Source organism: Magnolia sinica, chromosome 16 (assembly GCF_029962835.1).
Source record: "Magnolia sinica isolate HGM2019 chromosome 16, MsV1, whole genome shotgun sequence".
Classification (NCBI taxonomy): Eukaryota; Viridiplantae; Streptophyta; class Magnoliopsida; order Magnoliales; family Magnoliaceae; genus Magnolia; species Magnolia sinica.
This window is the reverse complement of record NC_080588.1, coordinates 27853463-27877113: the sequence shown is the minus strand read 5'-3', so window position 1 is coordinate 27877113 and position 23651 is coordinate 27853463. Positions and strand designations below refer to the sequence as shown.

Sequence of the window (23651 nt, the reverse complement as noted above, 5' to 3'; positions counted from 1 at the left end):
TGTACGACCGTCTAGAGATTTTGTCAGTCCCACCCGATGCATACACATCTGAATGCTTATCCATGTGTAGAGGTGGGAGTTGAGCTAGCAACCTTCTTTGTAAGAGGTTATGTATTTGATGTACCATATGCACTAAACTACATCACAGTGAATCCCCACAAGCATTGGAATCTGGAGGTGAGACTTCTCTTGTTAAAACGAGGCCGATGGTCATTTTACTGTATTGCATGCAGGCTATCAACAGCCACCACCCCACCCCAGCAATTGAGTTTTGGACCCTGACCCATCCACCACATATTCTGTCAAATGAATGTTGGAGATGACTGGACTGATACACCAAACCAAATTTCCGTGGGAGTGTACAATTAGAAGTTGATAATGCACAGAAACAAAATTGCCTCTTTTAATAAATGAGAGAGTTGATAAGCTGAAAATATGGAAAGGAAAAAAGGATTACTAACATTAAAAATAAATAAATAAATCCTCGAGTACTTACTTTTCCCTTTAATTCCATCGTTATTTTTGAATGATAATTGAAAATCTCATATTTTTTAGACAATGGTAGTATAGTTTCTTTGTTATCCCAACATTCCCATGTCACATCAATGGAAACCTTCTCCATGTGTGTGTGTGGGGGGTCTCAAGTCCAACTGGTTGGACCACAAGTAATGGTCCACTCAGCAGATTGGATGTCCGCTATTAGGAGGATTGGATGTCCCAAGAATTAAACAGTTTAGAAGTTATCCATGACCGAAAACTGTGGTCCAACCAGTTGGACTCGAGACCTGTGTGTGTGTGTGTGTGTGTGTCTACCCAAGACCTGAAAGAAGAGATTAAAACATCCACTACAATAAAATCAGATGTGATGTAGTCCTGAGAAACAAAATAAAATGGAAAAAAGAACATATATACCCACTTGCTAAAGATTAAAATCATAAATCCATGAAAGCCTTACTAGAAATGACAGACTAAGATACTCAGAAGCAAGCACTTTGCTTATGCACAGTAAACCACTTGGTAAAGCAATATAAGACTCAACCCTTCGGACCTTGCTGCAACCACAACAGCCAATCTCGATAACGAACTTGTAGGATTCACTGACTCTTAGATCCTTCATCACCATCAACGTAGAAGCCAAATTCCACCATACCTGAGCTGATTATCAGCACAGAGGGCAATGATAAGATGCAAATGCCAGCAAAATTAAGAATTTTCAGCTGCCCACAGAACAGTGGGATTAGCCTCGAAATTGGGGATTTCGTCGAATTACACCTTTGCTGATAGAGAAATGAAGAGAATCAATGGGTTGAGGGGAATTGGAGTAGCCAACTTTTCTATTCACAGGGGGCATTTCAAGTGATGATTTCTCTCACCAGCCAGTCCAGACTAGGGTACGCAAAGTACAGCATCAGAAAGGATGGCAAGGCAAACAGAACAGTAACAAGGATGTACAGAGCCATGATGGCAGCACTGGCAGGTATTGCATACAAGACGATCAGGAGGAATATGATGACCAAAGGGAACTTCGTTGTCAAGTTAACAAAGAAAACCAGCGACTTACGCAGAGAATCGTGGAGCCTTCCTACATTAAAGTAATCTGCAACAAGGCTAGCATGATTCGGGTCCCCCGACCGCTCGGGATGCTCATATGAAGCCCTTCTGAAGTTACTGTCACTAGCTTGATTCCTGATGGATGGCCCATTGCTTGAAGACCAACCCCCTTGATGGTCTCCACAAAAAGCAGAATCAGACTTCACCCTGTCGCCATTCATGCTCTCAACCATCCAGAGTAGGAAAAAGTTCTTTCGTGGAAACATAAGATGCCCTTTGTACACCAGCCGAAATGATAATAAGTGACACCATGGGCAAGAGATGAAGAGTGGTAGCTGGATCGGAGAGGGGAATTTCACAATGGCCCATTGGAGTCCCAGGACACAGTTCTTGCAGAGGGTGTGACCGCACCATAACACGTAGGGTACATTCTCAACAATATTGAAGGATTCCATACATATCGGGCATTCCAGGCCTTCTTCTCTGCTAGTGCTTGACGAAACATCATCATCTGAGCATTCAGAACAAGCTTGATTTGGCTTTGCAGAGTTGTTCTTTGGGCCTATGCTTCCAGCTATAGCATTGGAAGCAAAACTCCACATGGTGATGGCAAAAAGAGCCTGACTAGATTTGTAGAGCAAGAACCATGGTAAGGATACCCTCAGCCACAAACACAACCATAGAAGCTAGTCAGGTTCCCCACCACAGGAATAGTTCCTTGAAGCCAACCTAAAAAGCAATGATATTTTGTAAGGAAGAGAATGATTTCAATCCTGGCATTTCGGAACAACATCCATCACGAACATGCTTGCTAAACAACGGAAAACAAGATCGCATCTACTGTGCCAAGATACAGAATGTTTATCATTACAAATACAACTTGGCACTTTCCAAAAATATGGGTGAGGATACTTATATCTGATACAACCTATATTTACAGAGCCATATGGGGATTCTAAGACCATAAGGGTAGTTGGATACATTGTTCGGTGAATTCCCGATATTATCCCTATCTCCAGATTGGTGATACCGATAACCCCGGTAGTCTCAGAAATTCCAGGCATCGGCGATGTATCGCTAAGTACCACCAATATATCGATATTGCCAATATTTTCGACTGTGTAAATTCCAGATGTTGCTTGTATCGCCAATATTTTCGATTGTGTAAATTCTAGGTGTCGCTGGCATCACCAATGCATCGGCGATATTTCGATAATATTGCAAAAAATCTGTTTATTAAAAAACTTTCCATTCAATTTTTTTATGTGTGCATGGAGTTATATGTTGTGTTCAAATTGTTGATGATAATATTGACCATATCACAATATGATCGTTATCACAAGTCGCAACATGGGCAATATTGAAACCATTCTTTCGTTTCCTTTCCAGTTATCGAGGATTTCTCAGTTAAATATCATGTATTGTTGATATTTTGAAATATCGATAGATATTTGGATGGAAGGTTGGATGGATAGATGGGATGGTTAGATGGATAGATGCGATGGATGGGATGGTTGGACTGGTTTCTTACAGCAACACATGCTTTTAGGCCCCTATTAAATATAAACTCATTATGTATGCATTCTTTTTCAAAAAAAATTATTCCTAAATATGCAAATATGTGAATTTTAGCATCTCTTGAAGTTTCACTGAAAAAATCCACTGCTTTCCCCATGTTTCCCTGCATTTCTGCTCATTGACAATATTATCAGCGATATCGACATTGTTTCTGTATCCCTGGCTAGCGAAAGTTGTAGCAATACCGATACTTTGAACACTAGTTGGATATTGGCATAGAATTAGTAAGATATGGTTAAATAGTTATCATGTCATACACATAATGTTTCAGTAGCTGCACAGTATTTGCATGTATACTCAGACATGGATTTGAATAGTGGTTTCAGTGTTCTACAACTCCCATTAGGGACCAAAACCTGTAAAATTCACCCCAACTCAGTCTGTCTCAGTCGTTTCACTCCTGTTCAGTCTGGAGATTCATTTCGTTGCAGACTAAAACCACTAAATCATGTAATAAGGTGTTGTAGAAATGATTAGGGCACTTAGGGCAGCAATTTGGCTGGAAACACTTTATAAATGAAGAAATTATCTGACATGATCTCTCTACCACTCAAAAGGACAACAACCCAAGTTCATGCACACAAGTTGATGGACCATCAGAATCAAAAGAAACAAAGATACAAACACATCAATCTTCTTCAACATATTGATACAGTTCTAATCGCTTCTTAACTCTTTAATATCCAGCAAAACTAAATACATTTATCTGGCCTTATCAATTATGAGGGAATTCCATGATGAAGTTTCCTCTCTCTTACTAAACTAAATGCCAAAAATTGACTGTGGAAGTGCAATAGAAGATAACAAGTACACAAGGGAACAGGTATCAGATCCAGATCTAATGATTAAAAAAATAATGTGTGCACATCGGGGTGGGGTGGGGGGAATTTCCAAGAAGCTTCGCTCTGCTTCTTAAGAATAGGTGATTGAGGGCACCTTCGGTACCATGGACTTACATAACCATTGCAGTGTTACATAAACATGTGGCACGGGTGCCAAGTGACAAAGTGTCCAGCACGGCTAACTTAAAAAATCTAGGCACAGGGACACTTCCGTGCAGAAATAAATAAGAACACAAATAAAAAAATAAATTTAAATACAACAATGGAAACATTAAATACAAAGGAAACTAGAAAGAATATTCACGTAGTTCTGCTAGGAACATATCACTAGTAGCTTAAACTAACAAGCACTTAATTAACAAAACATAAAAAAATCACAGATAATCAACTTAGGAAATAAAAGTTCTTATAAATATCACGTGTTCTGTTAAAATATTAGAACCCAAACAAAAGAACAACTAAGCGTGTACTATTTGGTTATATTGGTAATGGTACATTGGAACCTATAATGGAAAATGAATTGGAAGCTAGATACAGAGAAAATCCTTAAAGGAAGCTTGGTAGAGGGAAAAGGACACAAGTCTTGGAATGAAGTCCCCCTTGGGCATTTGATCTTTGAATTCCCGGAGCTGCTGCTGGGCCCAATTTTCAAATGCCACCAGGTAAAAATTTGATAGGAAAGTTTGAGGTTGATAAGGCACGGGGATAGATGGAAGGGCGTTAAAGGATAGGCCCCCTTTCCACTCTTTATCATCCTTTAGGATGTTGAAATCTTCAATAAAAATTAGGTTATCAAAGATTTCTCCTCCCACGGCTTTGGATCTCCCAGATTGACGAGGTTTTAAGAGAAGTCTAACATAGAACGGGGGTTACACAAAATTTCCCTTTCCAAAGAACTCCAAAGATGGTGCTTTCAGCCCATAGCTGATTCATACTCATTGTATATCTTCCATGGAAGAAATTTCCATCATCTTCCATAATAGGAACTTAGTTCCTATCTTTTTACCCCATTTCCCTGTATTTTACTGAACTCCTAGAGATGAAATTCTATAGCTAAGAGTGCATCTGGCATAGTTGTCAAAATTCTACTGTTTTCGATTTAAGTCAAACTTAGGCAAAACAATTTGAGAGAGGGAGAGAGAGAGACCGTCTCTCAATAGGAGACTTCTACTCTTGGACTTAGCAAAGTTCAATTGGTAACAGCTACAAATATTTAAATCTGAGATGCCGACGATGACGATCTGAGATGCCGATGACGACGGAGAGGACAAATGCGATGGAAAGAAAAGAGAAAGCATTGGGAACTATCGATGGAGACAAACATAGCAAAGAGGTGGTAGAGCGGTATCACAATGAAGCAGAAGAGGGAGCAGATCGAGATGTTTGGTAAAAAACTATCCAAGACCCGGAGGGTTAAAGACCTGGGAAAATGTAATCGCAAAAACACTTCGTCTTACCCCACTCTATTCGTTAAGGGATTTCCCGAAGGTTGGATGCCAATCAACTTTGAGAGAGTCTTCGAACAGGCTGGAGTAGTGATGGATGTGGTGTTGCCAAGAAATAGAGTCGACGGATCCTTCAGAGGATTCGCTCTAGTCAGAAGGAGCTTTGAAGAAGAGCCGAGGAGAGTGGTAGAGATGCTGCATTGTGAAGGTTTTGGAGGGCTAAAGCTGTTTGTGCAAAGAGCGAAATTTGGACCCGAACTTAGAAATCTTAGTAAAGGTGGAGCGAGTAAAGATAAGAAGGCGATCGATTTGCAGAACAATAATAGGGCTAGACCAAACAGGCGTGGGGAGAAGAGTTCCTCAATCTATACCGGTAACACTTCCTTTAAGGAGATTCTTCTCAACGCGAAAGGACAGAACTCTAGAGCGGAAGATCAGGCAAACAGCGCAGGCGTAGTAACGACAAAGAAGACAGTAAATGAAGAGGAGGGGAAACAAGATAGGGACGTCTCGGGGGTTTACATAAGCAAAGCATCGTTAGACCAATCTAGGAAAAATCTTCAATCATCGGTAGTGGCGACTACCAATGAAGGTGCGATGATCGCCCATGTTAGAAAATGGTTAGACGAATGTTGTAGATTTCCTCAAGAGGTATACAATATTAAACCCATTGGAATCGACGTCCTGTGGATTGCAGCGAGTCCGGAGGTTAATCCCGATCTGCTGATTATGGCGGGCGCAATTCACAAGGATAGCCCGATTCTTAAGATTCAGAGGTGGGATGAATTTTCTATGTTTGGCACGGAAGAAATTTGGATCTTGATCTGGTCGGTTCTGTTGGAACTCTAGAACGAAGATTTCTTCAACACAACAGCTGCGCAAGTAGGGCAAGTAATCGAAATCGATCCAAAAACGAACACAGGGGAGGAAATGGGGGTGATCAGGGTTAGAGTGAGTAGGAAAAAGGGAGATGCCTTTCCAAATCATATTCAGGTTATGATCAATGACAGGAAACTCTTCCTGCCAGTTCAAAGGGAATCTAAGGAAGTTTGCATCCAGCGTTGGGGCAATATCTGGAGTCAGAAGGAGATATCGTCGGGTAGGACTCAGGGAAGGAGGGGTCTATGCACAGAAGCCACGGATGAAGGAGCACCACGTTCAGCCTCTCGAGGACTACTGTATCGTTTTTTTGTACGTGTCGCCCGTCGGTTGCTGGCAGTAGCGCGATTGACAGTCCTGGGATAGAGTATGGGATACGTCTTTAGCAGGCGGCGGACTGTAACACGTGTCCTAATTCTATTGACTCCAATATCTCTCAGCCCGAGAATTTGAAGCAGTGCCATCATTCTTCTGACTTCCTGCAGAAGACGTGTCAGCTCGTGGTTAATCCTGCTACAGATGGCAGCCTCAGAATTTCTTGTAGACCCGATCAGGAGGATCGGGTTGTACATCTAGACTCGGAGCCTGACTTCGAACCTACTGCGCCTGGGACACGTGTGCCGAACCTCCCCGCTTCTCATCTGAAGCCTTCATTCGCTCTTGACCCTCCAGCCGATCGTCGATTAATCCAGATTTCAACGGTGTCGAGTCCAGACCATCAGCGGTCACAACATGGGGCCATCAAGACACGTGTAGGGGGTCGATCTTCGACATAGACCATATCTCCACACGCATGTGCACTTCCCCCAAGTCCCATGGGGACGATATTCCCAGAACCCTCGTATCCCTGTTCCCTTAATGGAATAGACACTTCTTTTGCTCTTCTCACATGGGAGGACGATATCGAAGGCCCAAATCAAGACATATCATCTTGGTCTTCTGGCGAGGAGAATTCTTTATTGTCCTATTCTTCGTCCCCTACAGACTTTATATCGGATCATGCTATATCAGAGATGATTCGGGAAGATATCAGAGAAGAAATTATCGAGGCGAAGCCCCTGCAGATCACGACCGAAAGTCTGCAACCGACTACGATTTGTGATCTGCGGGATCATAGGGACTCAGAAGACCAAAGGACAGAGCTCATCAAAACCATCCAAAAGAAGAAATGGATCAAGGATGCGATGGGGCACGTAGACAAGACCATCGGAGTGTCATTTGGAGACCACCCGAAAGATTTCATAGCTCTGTTTCATTGCATAAAGGAGCGCGATCGCCCTTTAACTTAATCAACAACTCCCAAGAAAACGCCACACAAATCTCATAGCAACAGAGAACTCTAGAGTCTCGTTCTCAGTCCAACACCCTCTAACCGATCGAATTCCGCAGTCCAGGTCCTAGCTGTTCGGGGAAGCTCTGTTCCCAAATGAAAGTTTTATCTTGGAATCTCAGAGGGGCGGTGTCAAAGTAGAAGAGAAGACTCCTTAAAGGTATCTGTGACAGAAGTAAAGCGGAGGTGATTTGTCTTTAGGAGACCAAGGTTCAGAATTTCAACGATAAACTTTTGGGCTCTCTCTGGAAAGAACCAGATGTAAAATGGGTGGTGCTGGATGCAATCGGCAGCGCAGGAGGTATCTTGGTGGCGTGGAAATCTTCCTTATGGGTCCTGATCGACAGATGGAGCGGTGTCTTCTCCCTTTCTGTCATTCGGAAAGATAGTTCTTCTGATCTCATGTGCCTTATCACGTCAGTGTATGGTCCAAATCAGGAAGATAGAAGAGCCGAATTTTGGGAAGAGCTAAACAAATCCATGGAGAAATTTCCCGGTCCTTAGTGTATCTGTGGTGATTTTAACATTGCGCGTCATGTTGCGGATCATTCTTAGGGAGGAAGAGTTTCTGCGGGTATGCGTCGCTTCTCTCAATGGATAGAGGACCAAGAACTTGTGGATCTTCCTCTTCTTGGAGCTAGATTTACTTGGTCGAATGGGAGAGCCAATCCTATTCTTTGCATATTGGACAAATTCTTGGTGTCTCCAGATTGGCTAGAATTGTTTCCTTTAATCTCTCAATCAGCTCTTCCCAGACCCATGTTTGATCACATTCCCATTCTTCTGGCAGTTGATGAGCATAATTGGGATCCTAAGCCATTCAGATTTGATATTTCTTGGTTGAAGATTGAAGGTTTCCATCAGCAGATCATTGATTGGTGGGCAGGTTTTAATGTGGAAGGGTACGCAGGTTTCAAATTGTGTAGTAAGTTGAGACTCTTGAAAGGTAAGATTAAGATATGGAGAAAGGAAGAGCTTCACAAAAGAGACCTTGAATCTAATGCAATTTTGGCTGAGCTGCAATCGATTGATCAATCAGTGGAACAGGGTCAGAATTCCTCTCAGATTCATGTTAAAAGAATTCAATTAATTCAAGCTTACTCAGATCGTATGAAGGAAGACAAAATTTCTTGGAGGTAGAAATCAAGATGTAAGTGGATTAGAGAAAGAGATAAAAACACTAAATTTAGCCATGAGATAAAAACACTAAATTTTTCCACTACATGGCTAGTATACATGCTAGAGTGAACAAGATCAGGAGCATTGTGGTGGATGGGGTCCGCATTGAAGAAAAGGAAGATATAGCCGATGAGGCTACTCGCTTTTTCAGCAACCTCCTTAGTGGAGAGGGCTGGTTAAGGCCTAAATTAGATCATCTTATTTTTTATCGTATATCCAAGGAGGCCTATGCACTGGAATCCCCTTTCTCGATCCTTGAGGTGAAAAGCGCTATCGACCATTTGGGTGGAGACAAGGCTCTTGGTCCAGACGGTTTTCCGATCGCCTTTTTCCAAAGCTTTTGGGAAATGCTTCAAGGAGACGTGATGGATTTTATGTCCGAATTTCATGAGAGAGGCAGGCTGTCCAAAGATATTAGGGCCTCATTTATTGCGTTGATTCCCAAGATAGAGGGGACCGAATCCTTTAATGACTTCAGACCGATTAGTCTTCTTGGGGGGCCGTACAAGATCTTGGCAAAGGTTTTGGCTTCTCGTTTAATACGAGTGATAGGATCAATCATCTCCCATAATCAAAGTGCTTTCATTCCAGATTGTCAGATTGTGGACAGTGCTCTCATTGCTTATGAATATTTGGATTCGCAATATAAATTCAAATCTAAGGGGCGCCTATGCAAATTGGATCTCCAAAAGGCGTATGATCATGTGGAGTGGGAATTCCTTCAATATATGTTATCTCGGATGGGCTTCGGTGAGAAATGGAGAAGATGGATTAAGGAATGTGTGGGCTCGGCGTTCTTTTCGGTCTTAATTAATGGTTCTCCTAAAGGCTTCTTTCGTAGTTCTAGGGGCCTGCGTCAAGGAGACCCTCTGTCCCCATTCTTATTCCTTGTAGTGGGGGAGGCCTTTTCTAGGCTGCTCTCCAAAGGGCAGGCTGAAGGTATCACAAGCGGATTCAAGGTGAAAGGTATGTCTTCTCCGATTTCTCATATCCAGTTTGCGGACGATACACTACTATTCAGCGAAGTAGATTAGGTTAAAATCAACAACTTGCACACTATTATAAGATGTTTCGAAGCGGTTTCGGGCCTTCGGGTGAATATGGTTAAATCCAAAATGTTTGGGGTAAACATGGAGGATGACGAGCTTAAATCCTATGGTGCCCTCTTTCGTTGTTCGGTGGGTCGCTTCCCTTCTACTTTTGTGGGTCTTCCATTGTGCATTGGTAATCCCCCGAAATCCTTATGGGACAAGGTCATTGACAGATTCGGTTCATACCTCACTAGATGGAAAAGCAGATATCTCTTTAGGTGGTCGTCTTACTCTTATTAAGACAGCTTTGTCTAACCTTCCCCTCTATTTTATGTCTCTATTTAAATGCTTGGGTTCGATTTTGAAAAGTCTGGAAAGGCTTAGACGGGATTTCCTATGGCATGACAAGCAGAATAAAAAAAAGTTTCATTTGGTTAGTTGAAAGGAAATACGTAGGAGTATTCAAGGAGGAGCGGGCATTAAAGATCTTAAACAAATGAATCGAGCTCTTTTAGGCAAATGGATTTGGAAACTCGGGTCAGGGGACGGGACCCTTTGGAATGATTTAATCAAAAGTAAATATGGTCGATCAGATGGGGGTTGGTGGACTAGGAACTCTTCCAATTATAGAGCTTCCACTCTTTGGAAAGGAGTTCTCTCCACTAAGGCAGAGGTGTCCAAATGGGTTAGCGTTGTCATCGGCAATGGGAAACGTACTCAGTTTTGGATAGACATTTGAATTGGGGAGGAAGCTCTGTGTGTCGCTTTTCCACGTATTTTCCGTATTATGAAGAATCAGAATATCACAATGGAAGCCTCTTACTCGATTAGAGGAGCAGTGGTGTGGAATATAGTGTAGAAGATTTCTCAGAGATAGTGAAATAGAAGACTATGTTGCCCTTCTCAGCTGGATATATAGCATCAGCTCGAATCAGCATGCGACTGACAGATTAGATTGGCGCCTGGACAAAAAATGGCAAATTCTCCGTGAAATCCCTTTATAGTCTTCTTGTGAGCAACCCTCCTCCAAGTGTAGAGTATCCTCTTTATCATGGTTGGAAGTATCAAGTCCCCCCCAAAATTGCAGTTTTTGGTTGGTTGGTTGGTAAGGATAAGGTGCTCATAGTTGATAATTTGAGAAAGGGGGGAATGACCATCACAAATATTTGCTTATGTTGTATGGCGCAAGAAGAATCGGCGGACCACCTCTTTATTCACTGTCAATTTACATATTAGATTTGGTCAACCCTTCTAGCTCGTTTTAAGGTTCATTGGACCTTTCCGAAGTCTGCTCACGATCTTCTTCAAGCCTGGCATGGAGTTAGATGTGGGAAACAAGGATCTAAGCTTTGGAGAATGTCTCTCCTGGCGGTTTGGTGGGTCGTTTGGGAAGAAAGGAATGAAAGATGCTTTAACGATTTCTCTAAAGCAGCCGAGGCTACTTTTTTTAGGGCGACCCATCTCTTAATTGAATGGGCTTCTTTTTCAACTAAGATGCAGGAATGTAATTTTCTCTTTTTAGGAGACTAGCTGGTCGACCATCTTAGCCGTCCAGTCTCCTATCTTTTGTTTTCTCTCTTCTTTTAATACAATTTAGTTATCTATCAAAAAAATAAAATTAAAAAAATTCGAATCCATCTTTGTTCCCTTTTTGATGAATCAAACAATTCTACAATATGAATCCTACAATTTATGTTTTGATTCCCAATTTATGATTCAAACTATGCTTATTCAATCTTTTATAGAAGGTCAATTTTTTATTGTTATTTTTCTTTATAAGAACTTAAATGATTGATAATCTTCACTTTTTATTTATTTTACTCCCTCCCTCCCTCAAAGGTTTATTTAATCTTTATACCATACTGAGAAACTTATTAAAAGATTTGTTTCTGAAGGAAACATTAGGAACTTGCACATTATGGCTTTTGACTTCAAAACATAATAGCATTTATGTTGTAAGGAGAACAACAGTATTTTAAAGTCCATCGGGTTGGTGGCAATACTTTTTTGGAACGAGATAAATCTTATTATGAGCAGTGTTCGAGTTGTCAGTGTCGCTACAAGTTTCGCTGGCTAGAGATAAAGATATAACATCGTTATCACCGATAATATCGCCGATAACCGGAAATTCGGGAAAAAAGGGAATAACATGAGGAAAACGGTGGAATTTTTCAGTGAGACTTCATGACAAGCCTGAATACACATATTTGCATATTTAGAAATTATATATATATACACAAAAAAATTGCATTACATAACTATAGGGCCCACTATTACGTATGTGCCTTAAATCCATGCCGTCCATCAAATATGACAGCTCCTTTTAAGGCATGATCAGAAAAATGAACAAGATCCAAATCTTAAGTGGACCATACCACATGAAACAAGCCATTGTGATTAAATCACCACCACTGAAAACTTCATGGGGTCCACCGAAATATTTATTTGCCATCCAATCTATTGATATGGTCACAAAGACATGGATGAAGAGACCACACAAATATCAGCATAATCCAAAACTTTCATGGCCCATGAGAAATTTTATTGGTCGATTACCACTGTTTCCCATATTATGGTCCACCTACTATTAAGATTTACTTGTTTTTTTGGAGCATGCCCTAAAATGAGTTTTCAAAACAAATAGATAAAGTGGATATAAGGCACATGCATCACAGTGGGCCCCACGGTTAGGGATTCCACCCACCTCAATGGATACATACCCATTAAAGCTGTGCCCGGCTTGGGTGCGACCCCAGAACATCAATGTGAGTGGGACGCTGACCGTAGGGCCCACCTTAATGCATGCATTGTATATCCATGCCGTTCATCTGTTTTTCCAGCCTAACCTAGAGTGTGGTCCAATAAATGAAGAAGCAATTTCAGGTGGACCATACCACACTAAACGGTTTGTTGATTATCCAACCTATTAATAAGGAAAAACAAACCTGGATGAAAGAAAAACAAATATCCATTTGATCTAAAACTTTTGTGGGCCACATAATGTTTTTAATAGCGAATAATCATTGTTTCCTATGGTGTGGTCTACATGAAAATTATATCTGCTTCATTTTTTGGACCATGCCCTAATTTAATCTGAAAAAACAGATGGACAGCATGGATATACAATGAATGCATAGATGTGAGCCCTACGATGAGGGTCCCACCCACATCGTTGGTTCCGGGTCTCACCCAAGTCTCGCTCCAAAATCAGAGGTGGATTGCATGTGTGCCACACCACCGAGCTCTTTGGTGTGTTGATGTAACCAAGTTCTGTTGGCCCCACCATGATGCATGTGTTATATCCACACCGTCATTTCACAAGATCATTTTAGGGCATTGGCAAAAAAATGAGTCAAATTAGAATCTCAAGTGGACCATACCACAAAAAGTAGTGAGGACTGAACGTCTACCATTGAAAACTTCTTAGGGGCTTTCAAATTTGGATCTACTTAATATTTTGCATCAGTTCATAAAATGTTTGGTAAAAACTGATGTAGAGTGTGGATATACAAAAAATGCATCAAGGTGGGCCCCGCACATTAAGGGTAACACCTACTAAAGTATTACCAGCATAACACCTAATCCACTTCCCTTAATAAATGGATTGCGTACTGGGCATATGATATTGTAAATTCTGTGGGGCCCAACATGATTTGGATGTCTTATCCAAACCGTCCATCCTTTTTTGAAGGAAATTTTATGGAAACATGCCAAGAATTAAACATATCAAAACCCTAGGTGGACCACACCACAGGAAACAATGTGAATTGAACACCTACCATTGAAACTTCTTCGGGGCCACAAAAATTTTGAATCAAGCTGATATTTGTGTTATCCGTTCATCCTTGCCTTTGTATCCTTACGAAAAGGTTTGATGACAAATAAACATCATTGTGGGCCCTAGGAAGGTTTAAACGATGGAAATCATTATTCTCATTGTTTCTTGTGGTGTGGTCCACTGGAGCTTTGGATATGCTTCAATTTTGGGTTTAGGCCCTAAAATGAGTTGGAAAAAAGGATGGACGGCTTGGACAAACTGCATACATTCAAGGTGGGCCCAAGAGAGTCAGTACGCAATCGGCTTCCACCCTTCGAAGCTTAAAAAAATCATCTGCAGGGGAGGGAATTTTGCCGAAGAAGGGGGGTTTTCAAAAGGGGGGTTTCATTTACACTGAAAACTCTCCCATCTCAGAAAGGGGAATTTTCGACTGAGGGATTCAAAACCCTAAATCCAACCCAAATCAGGAAGAAATCCCCAAAATCCCGGATTTTTTATTGAAATCATCCATCTTGTGAAAGTCTTCCAATTGAAAGAAGAAAAGGGAAATTTTGAGATTTTTCTTACCTCTATCAAACAGGGAGCTATCAATTGATGTTAGAATCTCTTCTTCCGAGTTCCGATAACCAGGTATTACTGAAATCAAGGATTTTTTTATTTTTTTATTTTGTTAACTTTTTTCTAATTTTTACGTATTTACGCAAGAATACAGTCGATATTTTCAACGAGAATCCAAATTATCAACAATAACGAAAATTTCGCTGATATTTCGTAGAGAAACGAAACTTTGGGGTTTCGGTGTTGCCAGTGCAGCGACACCGATATTATCGGCGATATTTCGATAATATCGCCAACAATTTAAACACTGATTATGAGTGATCATGACAGGTACACACCCATTAAACGGGTTCTCAATGCATATTGATGGAAGATGGATAGTTGATATGTTTTCTCATTTTTCCATTGTATTTATGTTTTTCTCAGATTTTTTAATAAATTTATAATAAAAAAATAACTTATAATTTACAATATTATTCAATTCAACCCTATTACGATTTGTGACACAATAGTGATTATGACAACATTGGCATTTGGTTGCACCAAATATCACGGTATTTCAAGATATTTTGCGCCAAATTAGAATAAATGATCATGTAATCAAGAAATTTCTTTGCAACCAAATGCACTTAGATTGGAATTCAAGATCAAGAAGATACTTCCCTTGCTGGAGGGGGTCTCTATTTATAAAGTTAGAGGTGATAGTTAAGTATTTATAGTTTTTATGGTTTTGGTAATTTAAATAGTTTATTCTATGGAAGGGTCATGCTACAGTAACACTACGATGCTCGCTAAAGTATGCACTACGGTTTCCCTAAATCACCCCTATGATTTTCCTACAGTTACTTTTATTTTTAAGGAAGATCAAAGACTTGGATTTTGCAATGTTTAGTGGTTGGGAATAAATGTTGGTTAGGCTTTTCTTTCTATATACAATGTTTTTACACTTGATCTTAGCAAAAAGGCCGAGAAAGGTAGTTTTTAGATGCCTTATGGTTTTTGGAGTGATTAAACCAAGAAAAGCAGTTTTCTTTAAAGCAGAGATCTTCTCATGCCTCGACTTCTATGGAGAATCTAAGAATATCCAAGAACCATTAAGAAAAGTTGCAATGATATCACAAACAAAATCAATGGACGAGATGATGAAGATGATGGATTATGGAAGGGACCAGCTGATGGATCATTTAAAGGATTGGGGGGAATATTCAAGGTGAGATGGGATGACCCAATTGAATCCAATCCACAAAAAGACAAAAAAGGTGGCATTGTGCACAGATGTGAAGTCCAACAACTGTCTCGGAATTTGACTAGTGGGCCTACATCAAAAGCTTCCAACAACGCCCAGAGTATATAGTTACAAAGACAGGAACAATTTATTATTTGTTTGGATAGATGTTAGATCCTTCATCTTTTTAAAACTTTATTACATAAATAGATTATATAAATTTTATCCCTCAGACAGAGGTTGGATACCGGTTCAGCAAGATGAATTGATATTTATTTTATTTTTAGGTTATAAAAACTACACATTATCTAAAAACTAGCCAGGAATGCTTCTTCTTCTTCTTTTTCTCAAAGAGCTTTGCTATATTTTCTTATTTTTCCCTTATGGATTCGAGGAAGCTCTGTGAGGATTGATCAAATAATACTTTACGACAGTTGATTAAGCATCAACCTAAACTATATGTTCGTCTTTGTCTTCATGCTTGTACAGCAACAATTTTAGGTAGAGCATATAATTGTTTAGGACCTATTTATTCATGGTTTCTAGAATCTAGCTTCTGAATTTTGATATGACAAAAAAGTTATGATTAAAAGAAAGTTGCAAAACAACTTTATAGACCAACCTTCCTGAATAATCAGTCCTTTACAACCTGATTTTGTTAATCATTGCCTGTAACTTGATCCATTAGTTTTTTTTTTTTTTTCCCCGCTGAAATTGTCTAGTCCACACCATTCAATGTTTCAAATGGAGTTTCCATTTTTTACGTTTGCCTTTTTGTCCAGTTACCTTCCTGTCAATCCATATTCAGCCCATGAGGCCACCATTCTAGTTCTTATCCACCCAATCTCCCGATCCATCTGTCCCTAATTCCAAACCAGTAATGCACTCAACTGTACCTGAGGGTGAGTTATTTCCAAGCTGGGGGGATTGAGGTGGCTAAGCCATGGATTGCAACAATCTGCCATGTATGATTAGACTGGTGTGTTATGCTCACAACCCACCACAGGGCCCAACATGTGCTAATTTTGGACTGTTTATTTATAGATTTGGGGCCTCAATATCGAGATTTGCAATTTACCATTTGTGAAAAATATGGGAGCTGATTTAAAGATGTGATCGAAGATATGGGGGCTAACAAGGTATACTGTAATGGCAACGGAACCTGTAACAGTCAATGCCGTTACTGCAATGGGTAACAACCGTTACGCCCTTGGTAAAGTTTGGATTATTTTATTATTATTATTATTATAATTGTCTTTTGTCTTTTGGCCAGAAATTTTTGGAAAATCCCATTTAATTAGAGAATTTCAAATATATATTTCTTTTGGGTTTTCAACATGTTTATGATGGCATAATAGTTCACTCTTTGGTAAGAATGCTATCTCAGCCTTTCTGCTGATTTTATGAACCTGATATGCTTGGATTGTTGCAAAACTCCTATATTTCATAACCAAATTCGATCTATTGCATTGCATGTTATTCCACATTCAAGTATTCAGCATACATTGCAACCATCAAGCATCGAAATCGGAAAAAATAAAAATAAAATCAACTTTCTTTTTTTTCTTCTTGCACTTTTCAAAATTCACAAACATAAGTGTGAAAAATTTTAAAAGGAAATCAAATAAAATCTATTGCATGTTATTGTTACTCCACATTCAAATATTCTACATGCATTGCAACCATCAAGCATCGAAATTGGAAAAAAAAAAAAACCACTTTTCTAATTTTCTACATTTCTATAAAAAAAAAAAAATCACAAAAAATAGTTGTAAAAATGGAAAAAAAAAAAAGGAAGGAAAATTCATAACCAAATATGATCTATTGCAAGTTATTCCACATTCAAGCATTCTACGAATCTACATGCATAACAACTATCAAGCATTGAAATTGAAAGAAAAAACAAACTTCTATATTCTTTCATAAAACAGCCTATTTTTGAAAATAATGAAAAATAAAAAAGGAACACCAAATCGAGAGAAATTTCAGCAAGATAATGTCGATTTGGTGTTTCTCCCTTGATTTCATCATCTTCAACAAGAAAAAAAAAAAGGTACTAACCTCGTTTTAAAGAAATGCCCAAAATGACCTACTTAAGCTTCAATCCATCAAATCTTTCTCGATTTGAAGTTTTAATCCTCAAAGATAGCACAAAAATAATCAGATTTAGCTTAAAATTAGTCTAGGAATTTATTTATTTATTTAAAAAAAAAAAAAAACAAAGAGGAGTAGGCTTTTTATAGGAAAAAAAAAAAGTCTTTACAGTCTCCGGACTATTACACGACCTTTTTTTAGGGTGACCGGTATACTCTCATATCACATAACAGCTCGTACCATTAACATTATGTAACTGTTTTTTAAATACCTAGGGGGCTAATTTGAAAATATGATTAAAGATTTAGAGGATTATTTCCTAAATTTGCTTTTACCATTTTAAGTTGATTAGATTGATTTGAAATTAATCTCTCAGTTGAAGGGGATTCTCATTGAAAATTCATTTAGTCCATAAAAGGAGGGAGGATGGTGTAAAGAGGAAGGCATTCCAAAATTTTCTAAGTGTGAGTTTTCTTCAGTTTTAGAAGAATTACTCCCTCTACTCAAATATTCTTATATGTGTACTCTAGTCAATTTCTTTGCGATTCGGGACTTAAGATCTTATTGACTCGATAATCGAGTTGCACCATTTTGGTATCAAAGCAGCTAATTGTCGGGGGACTACCAACTCTACATCATCTCCAAATGGCTTCGAAGGGGGTGACATGGTTGCGGATTGCCTGCGACAGGGTGTTGCAAGAAGTTCCTGCACTTGGAAGCCAGGTGGAGCACACCGTGATGTTTGTAAGAAATCCACCCTGTCCATTCGTTTATTCTAATCATTTTAGGACATAAGAAAAAAAAAAATAAAAAAATAGGGCAGATCCAAAACTCAAGTGGACCACACTAGAGAAAGTGGTGAAAGAAATGGCTACTGTTGAAACCTTCGGGTCCACCTTTTTTTAAAAGGATGATGATTAACTTTTATTAATTTAGCTAAAAGGCAAATGCTAAAACAACAACAAATACAACAATAAAAGTAGGGTCTACTATATATATTGGACCCAAAAAGAGAAAACTGATTCACATTGTTAGATCCAGTTGCCCATTCCATTACATCCCTTTTGATTTTCCAAATGACCTGTTCCCAAGGAACTGATTTGTTGTGAAAGCAACGGGCATTTCGTTCTCCCCAAATATTCCTTAGAACAACTAGAAGAGCTAAGCGCTAGGCGGCTCGCTTTCCACTGGGGGGATTGGCCCCGTGCCACTACCAGAATAAGGACCCAATAGAATGAGGCATAACCCAATTAACTTCAAACATTTTGAGAAAGATGAGACCACACCTGGAAAGCAAAAGGACAATGCAAAAAAATGTTGTTGATTGATTTTGCATTAGCCATACAAAGAAGACAAAAATTGGGAGTATCATGGCTCGCTTTTGGAGATTGTAAACTGTGAGAATTCGACGTCTTTCCACCAACCAAGCAAAGGAAGCCACTTTTGGGGGAGCCCCATACGCCCAAAAAGCAGAGGAAAAATCGTTATCTCTTGAATTTGCTACCCCCCCAAAGTGTAGAATACAAAAATTTAATCGAGAAAATTACAGATGGTGTAGCTTTCCAAATCAAGTTGTCCGACAAATTTGGAGAAGGGTGGAAAAGGTGTCTCTCTAGAAGTCTTGCAAGCTCAAGTGTCTCCTCATACGTTAAGGCCCTTCGGCATGGAGGGCACCATGCACATCTTCCGCCATCATGTGAGAAATCCGAGGCCACATCCACATTGATTTTTGGCGCTAGACGAACTAGAAATAGGAATTCCACTGCTAGGGAATTGTCACTGCACCAAGTGTCTTCCCAAAAGCAGATCCTGATACTATTTCCATGGGAGAAATTCGTTCCTCCTATCACCAAAGGAGCAACTGTGGATATAGACTTCCAAATTCTAGATGACCTGTAGAGAGATGACTTCTTGGTTTCCCAACTTAGAGGCAATAACCAATGTTTTAAATATCGTTATCATGTAATGTATCGCACCCTTGGGATACGGATACATATCAATTATCGCATGGGATATATCGGTTGTATCGCGTAATGAATCGTCGTTGTTGGAAAACATGGGAACATTGGGAAATTTGTCAAATTTTTCAACGAAACTTCAGGGATTGTTGAAAAAGACATCAATACACACTAAAAAATCAAAACACTACAAAAAAAAGTGCACATAATAAGGGTTTCCTTTGTAGAGGGTCCTAATATATGCGCTTTCCAACTAAACTGATGCAAATATATTCAAAGTCTATTCATATAATTTATAAACGTAAGAAGACAAGTATGGAAACACAAGCAATACATTCAAAAGCAAAAGAAGAATCACTAACTCAGGTTACATACATGTTTAATTTTGTGTTTAGATACAAAGATTGTAACTGATTTACGAGAAATTGAGAAATTTTGATTTTTCTCAATTTTCCACAACTTGACCCATCTCCCCTAAATCTCAAAATCGAAGTCCCAAATCCATGATTTTTCATGGAAAATATGAAGAATCATATAGTTGTAACCATTTGACATTGGTTTAACGTGATTTACAACAAAAACATAGATTGAAAATAGAAAATGCTCACTGGATCAAATAGGTGGGATGTATTGGCACTACCTGTTCGTTTTGTATCGCACAGGTGGGATACAAGATATATCGGCTGATATCGTCGATATTTAGAACACTGGCAATAACTTCCCTCCATAGTTTCCCTTCTTCAATTCCAAACCTCCAAATCCACTTTCCCAGGAGGGCCTTGTTCATAATCTTTAGATCTCTTATGCCTACTCCTCCCTCAACTAGAGGTTTGCACACTTCTTCCCACTTGAGCAAGTGGAACTTGAATTTGTCTTCTGCCCCTTACCATAAGAAATCCCTCCGTAATTTTTCTAATTTTTCCAAAACTGACTTCGAGCATTTGTATAAGGACATGTAATAGATGGGTAGATTCAATAATGCTACCTTGATTAGAGTAATTCGGCCCCACCAAGGATAAGTGCCTGCTTTTCCATTTGGATAATTTCCATTGAAATTTCTCTATAACCTAATTCCACAAATGCTTCAGGGGTTTGCCTATGCATAATGGAAGTCCCAAGTACGTTGATGGAAAAGATCCCTTCCACATCCAAAAACATTGGCAAGGGTAGATAATTCTTCGTTAGACAAACCTATCCTAAGCATCTCACTTTTCGCAACGTTAATTTTTAGCCTAGACATCACATTGAAACACCCCATTATTTTTCCGAAGATTATCCACCATGATGTTTCTATGCCATCCAAACCATTCATAAGGTCATTCCCATTGGGATGAACTGAAAACACAAAAAACTTAGCCTGATACAAAACTTCTATGGCCCTACGAATATTTCAATGGTAGCTGTGCAATCCCCATTCTTTCCTCTTGTGTGGCACATTGAGTTTTGGATCCACCCCATTTTTTTTTGTCTCGTTCTAAAATGAGTTGGAAAAATGGATGGAGATTTCTCACAAACATCATGGTGGGCCCCACCTAGCTTCCAAGTGCAGGAACTTGCTGCGACACCCTATCACAAGCAATCCGCATTTAGGTGAAACAAGAATAAACTGTGCAAGTAATTCAATTGATCCATGCACTTACAGAGTGAGTAGATCAACTCACGCATGTGGTAGGCAATCTTACTAATAAATTGAGTGAGCTCCGGCATGGAGAGAATCCAGAGACCGAAGTTGGAGCACATGGAGTCATGGACACATAGGGAAAAATCCTCACCAAAGTCCTAACCAACATTGAGCAGCCTTAATTGATGAAGAAACCAATGATTGAATCCTTCGATTGTTGGAACATGATAGAGAACCCAAAATTGAAGTAAAATTTTCAGAAACGATGAAAAGATCCACAAAACCTAAGGAAAAGTTGACATATGAAGTGATCGATGCATTAATGTTAGATTTTAAAGTTACAACAAACAAGTTGGCACCGATAAAAGAATAAATAGAAAAAAAAAAAAAAACTCCATCTACAATGGACTCCAACAAAGGTTGTGGCGAGCTGACAATTAAGGTTGCACCACCATCTTCCAACGAAGAAAAAGAAGATTCGTTATAGAGGTGGTACGAGTTCATAGGTTGAGATTACTTTCCAACTTGAGGACGAGCTCTTTCAAAGCCGGAGAGAATTGATGCAAGCCCAAGGCCGACTGCAAGGCCTAACATGTGCTGATTTGGATTGTTTATTTATAGCTTTGAGGCTTGTAATTTGTTATCTGAAGATATGGGGAGATGTGATTGAAGATATATGGCTAATTTGAAAATGTGATTGAAGATTTGGAGGATTATTTCCTAGATTTTCTGTTACTATTATTATGCTTTTACCATCTTGGGTTGATTAGATTGATTTCAAATCAATCTTTAAGTAAGGGAGATTCTCATTGAAGATACACTTAGGGTCTAGAAAAGGAGGGATGGTGTAGGAGGTAGGCATGCCAAAATTTTCCAAATGTGAGATTTCTTAAGTTTTGTAAGAAGCTTGATATCAATAAAATAATTCCTCCCTCTCTACGCTAATATTCTTGTGGGTGTACTCTGGTCCATTCTTTGCAATTCAGGTGTTGAGATCTAATTGACTCGATAACCGGGTTACACCAATGTGCCGAAACAAATCAGATTACTGGCCCCACAAGCAGATATATTTGGTAGCTCCACAGGTGATCAGTCATATTGGTGGCACGATAGGTGGTCCATTCAAATTGCAGACAGCGCAAGTGAGGAACATTCACACGTGAGAATTGCTCATCTGCACACCATTCATTACTGTCCACATTTTGCAAATGTGCATTGCTCATCTGAGCACTATCCACATGCATGGGTGTTATTAGTTCTTTTAACTTCCCAAGCCGCAAGTGGTGTTATGACTTAACTGTGAAGAAGATGCATGTTAAGGTCAAGCCTATGGTTTGTTGTGGTTATTTTTCATGATCAAAGACTCCCTTTCAAAGCTTGTGATGGGTAAACTGTGAGGTCTGATCCTTCATAAGCTAATGGCGTGATGTACTAGATCTATCCTTTGCATAAATCTTCTCCCACAACCTCTCCTTTTAATACCTACAAGTAAATTTCTGCATTAAAGATCAAACTGGGGTTCAAAATCTAGTACATAAAATATGAATTTCACTACTTTCAATATGGGCTCAATTTTTGCATCACACTGCATCACTCTAACACCCATCCTTACGTGGCCATTTTAAGTTGCCAAACATGAACAAGGATTGCAAATCTGGTAATGAATTTAAGACAATACAAATGGAAATGAACATATACAAAAGATTCTAATCTAACACAAGCACCTGAATTCTCTACACTTCAATTCCTTCATTCTTCCTCCACTACTCAATATGAAATTCCCATTCATGTAAAAAGTAGAAGAATCTAAGTTCAGCATCCAATAAAAACCCTAAAAATCCAATTCAAAACAGTTGATCACATCCAGTTCCTAGAAAGCCACAATAACAACGGATATTGATTAAAAACCTTAAGCTTCACCAAGAATACCGTGTGAGATGGGTTCAAGCTCAGAAAACATAGAATTTAAGGAAAATATTAGAATTTCCACGAAATTACAGGAGAATCACAAAAATCCAAGAAGAATACCAGATTTTGATCCGTAAAGATTGCGATCCTGGTGATTGTAACGAGATCTTACCGGTTTATCTGTCGTGGATTTGGGATTCTTGGAAGGAGGAGAAGAAGAATCGAGGAGAGATGGAATGGAAAGAACCCTCCATTTCCCTTTCAAGCTCTCTTCCCTCCCTCTCTCTCCCTCTGGATCAACAGTTCTAAGGAAGCCGGAAAAGAGAAATGAATCTCGATGATCCCGTCGACTCTTTTTATAGCCTGATTTGTTAGATGCTCTGGCAGCGTGTGACTATGGATACGCAGCCACTCAAAATTTGAACACGTGGCACGAATTGACCGGAGCCGAATTAGGTGCGGCCCTGACCGTGAGGCCCACCTTCATGTATGTATTGTATATACACGCCGTCCATCCGTTTTCCCGGTGCATGAGCCCATAAAAATGAAGTAGATCAAAAGGTCAGGGGACTACGCCATATGAAACAAAGGGAAACGGATTGGCTGCTACTCCTGCCACTAGCCTGGTGGCTAGTGGTCGGCGCTCTGTGGGCCCCACCATGATGTATGTGTTT

The 23651-nt window shown here is 39.5% G+C and overlaps 1 protein-coding gene across 2 annotated transcripts; it reads right to left on the bottom strand.

The window, feature by feature from the left end:
• Positions 1 to 893: 893 nt before the first annotated feature.
• LOC131228531 (uncharacterized) lies at positions 894 to 23308 on the bottom strand. 2 transcript variants are annotated; one of them, XM_058224241.1, is made up of 3 exons: positions 23150 to 23284; positions 17458 to 17534; positions 894 to 2280 (listed from the first exon to the last, which is right to left on the bottom strand). In XM_058224241.1, the coding sequence occupies exon 3, from the start codon at positions 2151 to 2153 to the stop codon at positions 1353 to 1355; it is 801 nt and encodes a 266-aa protein (XP_058080224.1). In that variant the 5' UTR covers positions 2154 to 2280; positions 17458 to 17534; positions 23150 to 23284; the 3' UTR covers positions 894 to 1352. The 2 variants fall into 2 exon arrangements, with proteins under 2 accessions (XP_058080224.1, XP_058080223.1); XM_058224240.1 differs by lacking the exon at positions 17458 to 17534 and having other exon boundaries at positions 23150 to 23308.
• Positions 23309 to 23651: the final 343 nt, after the last annotated feature.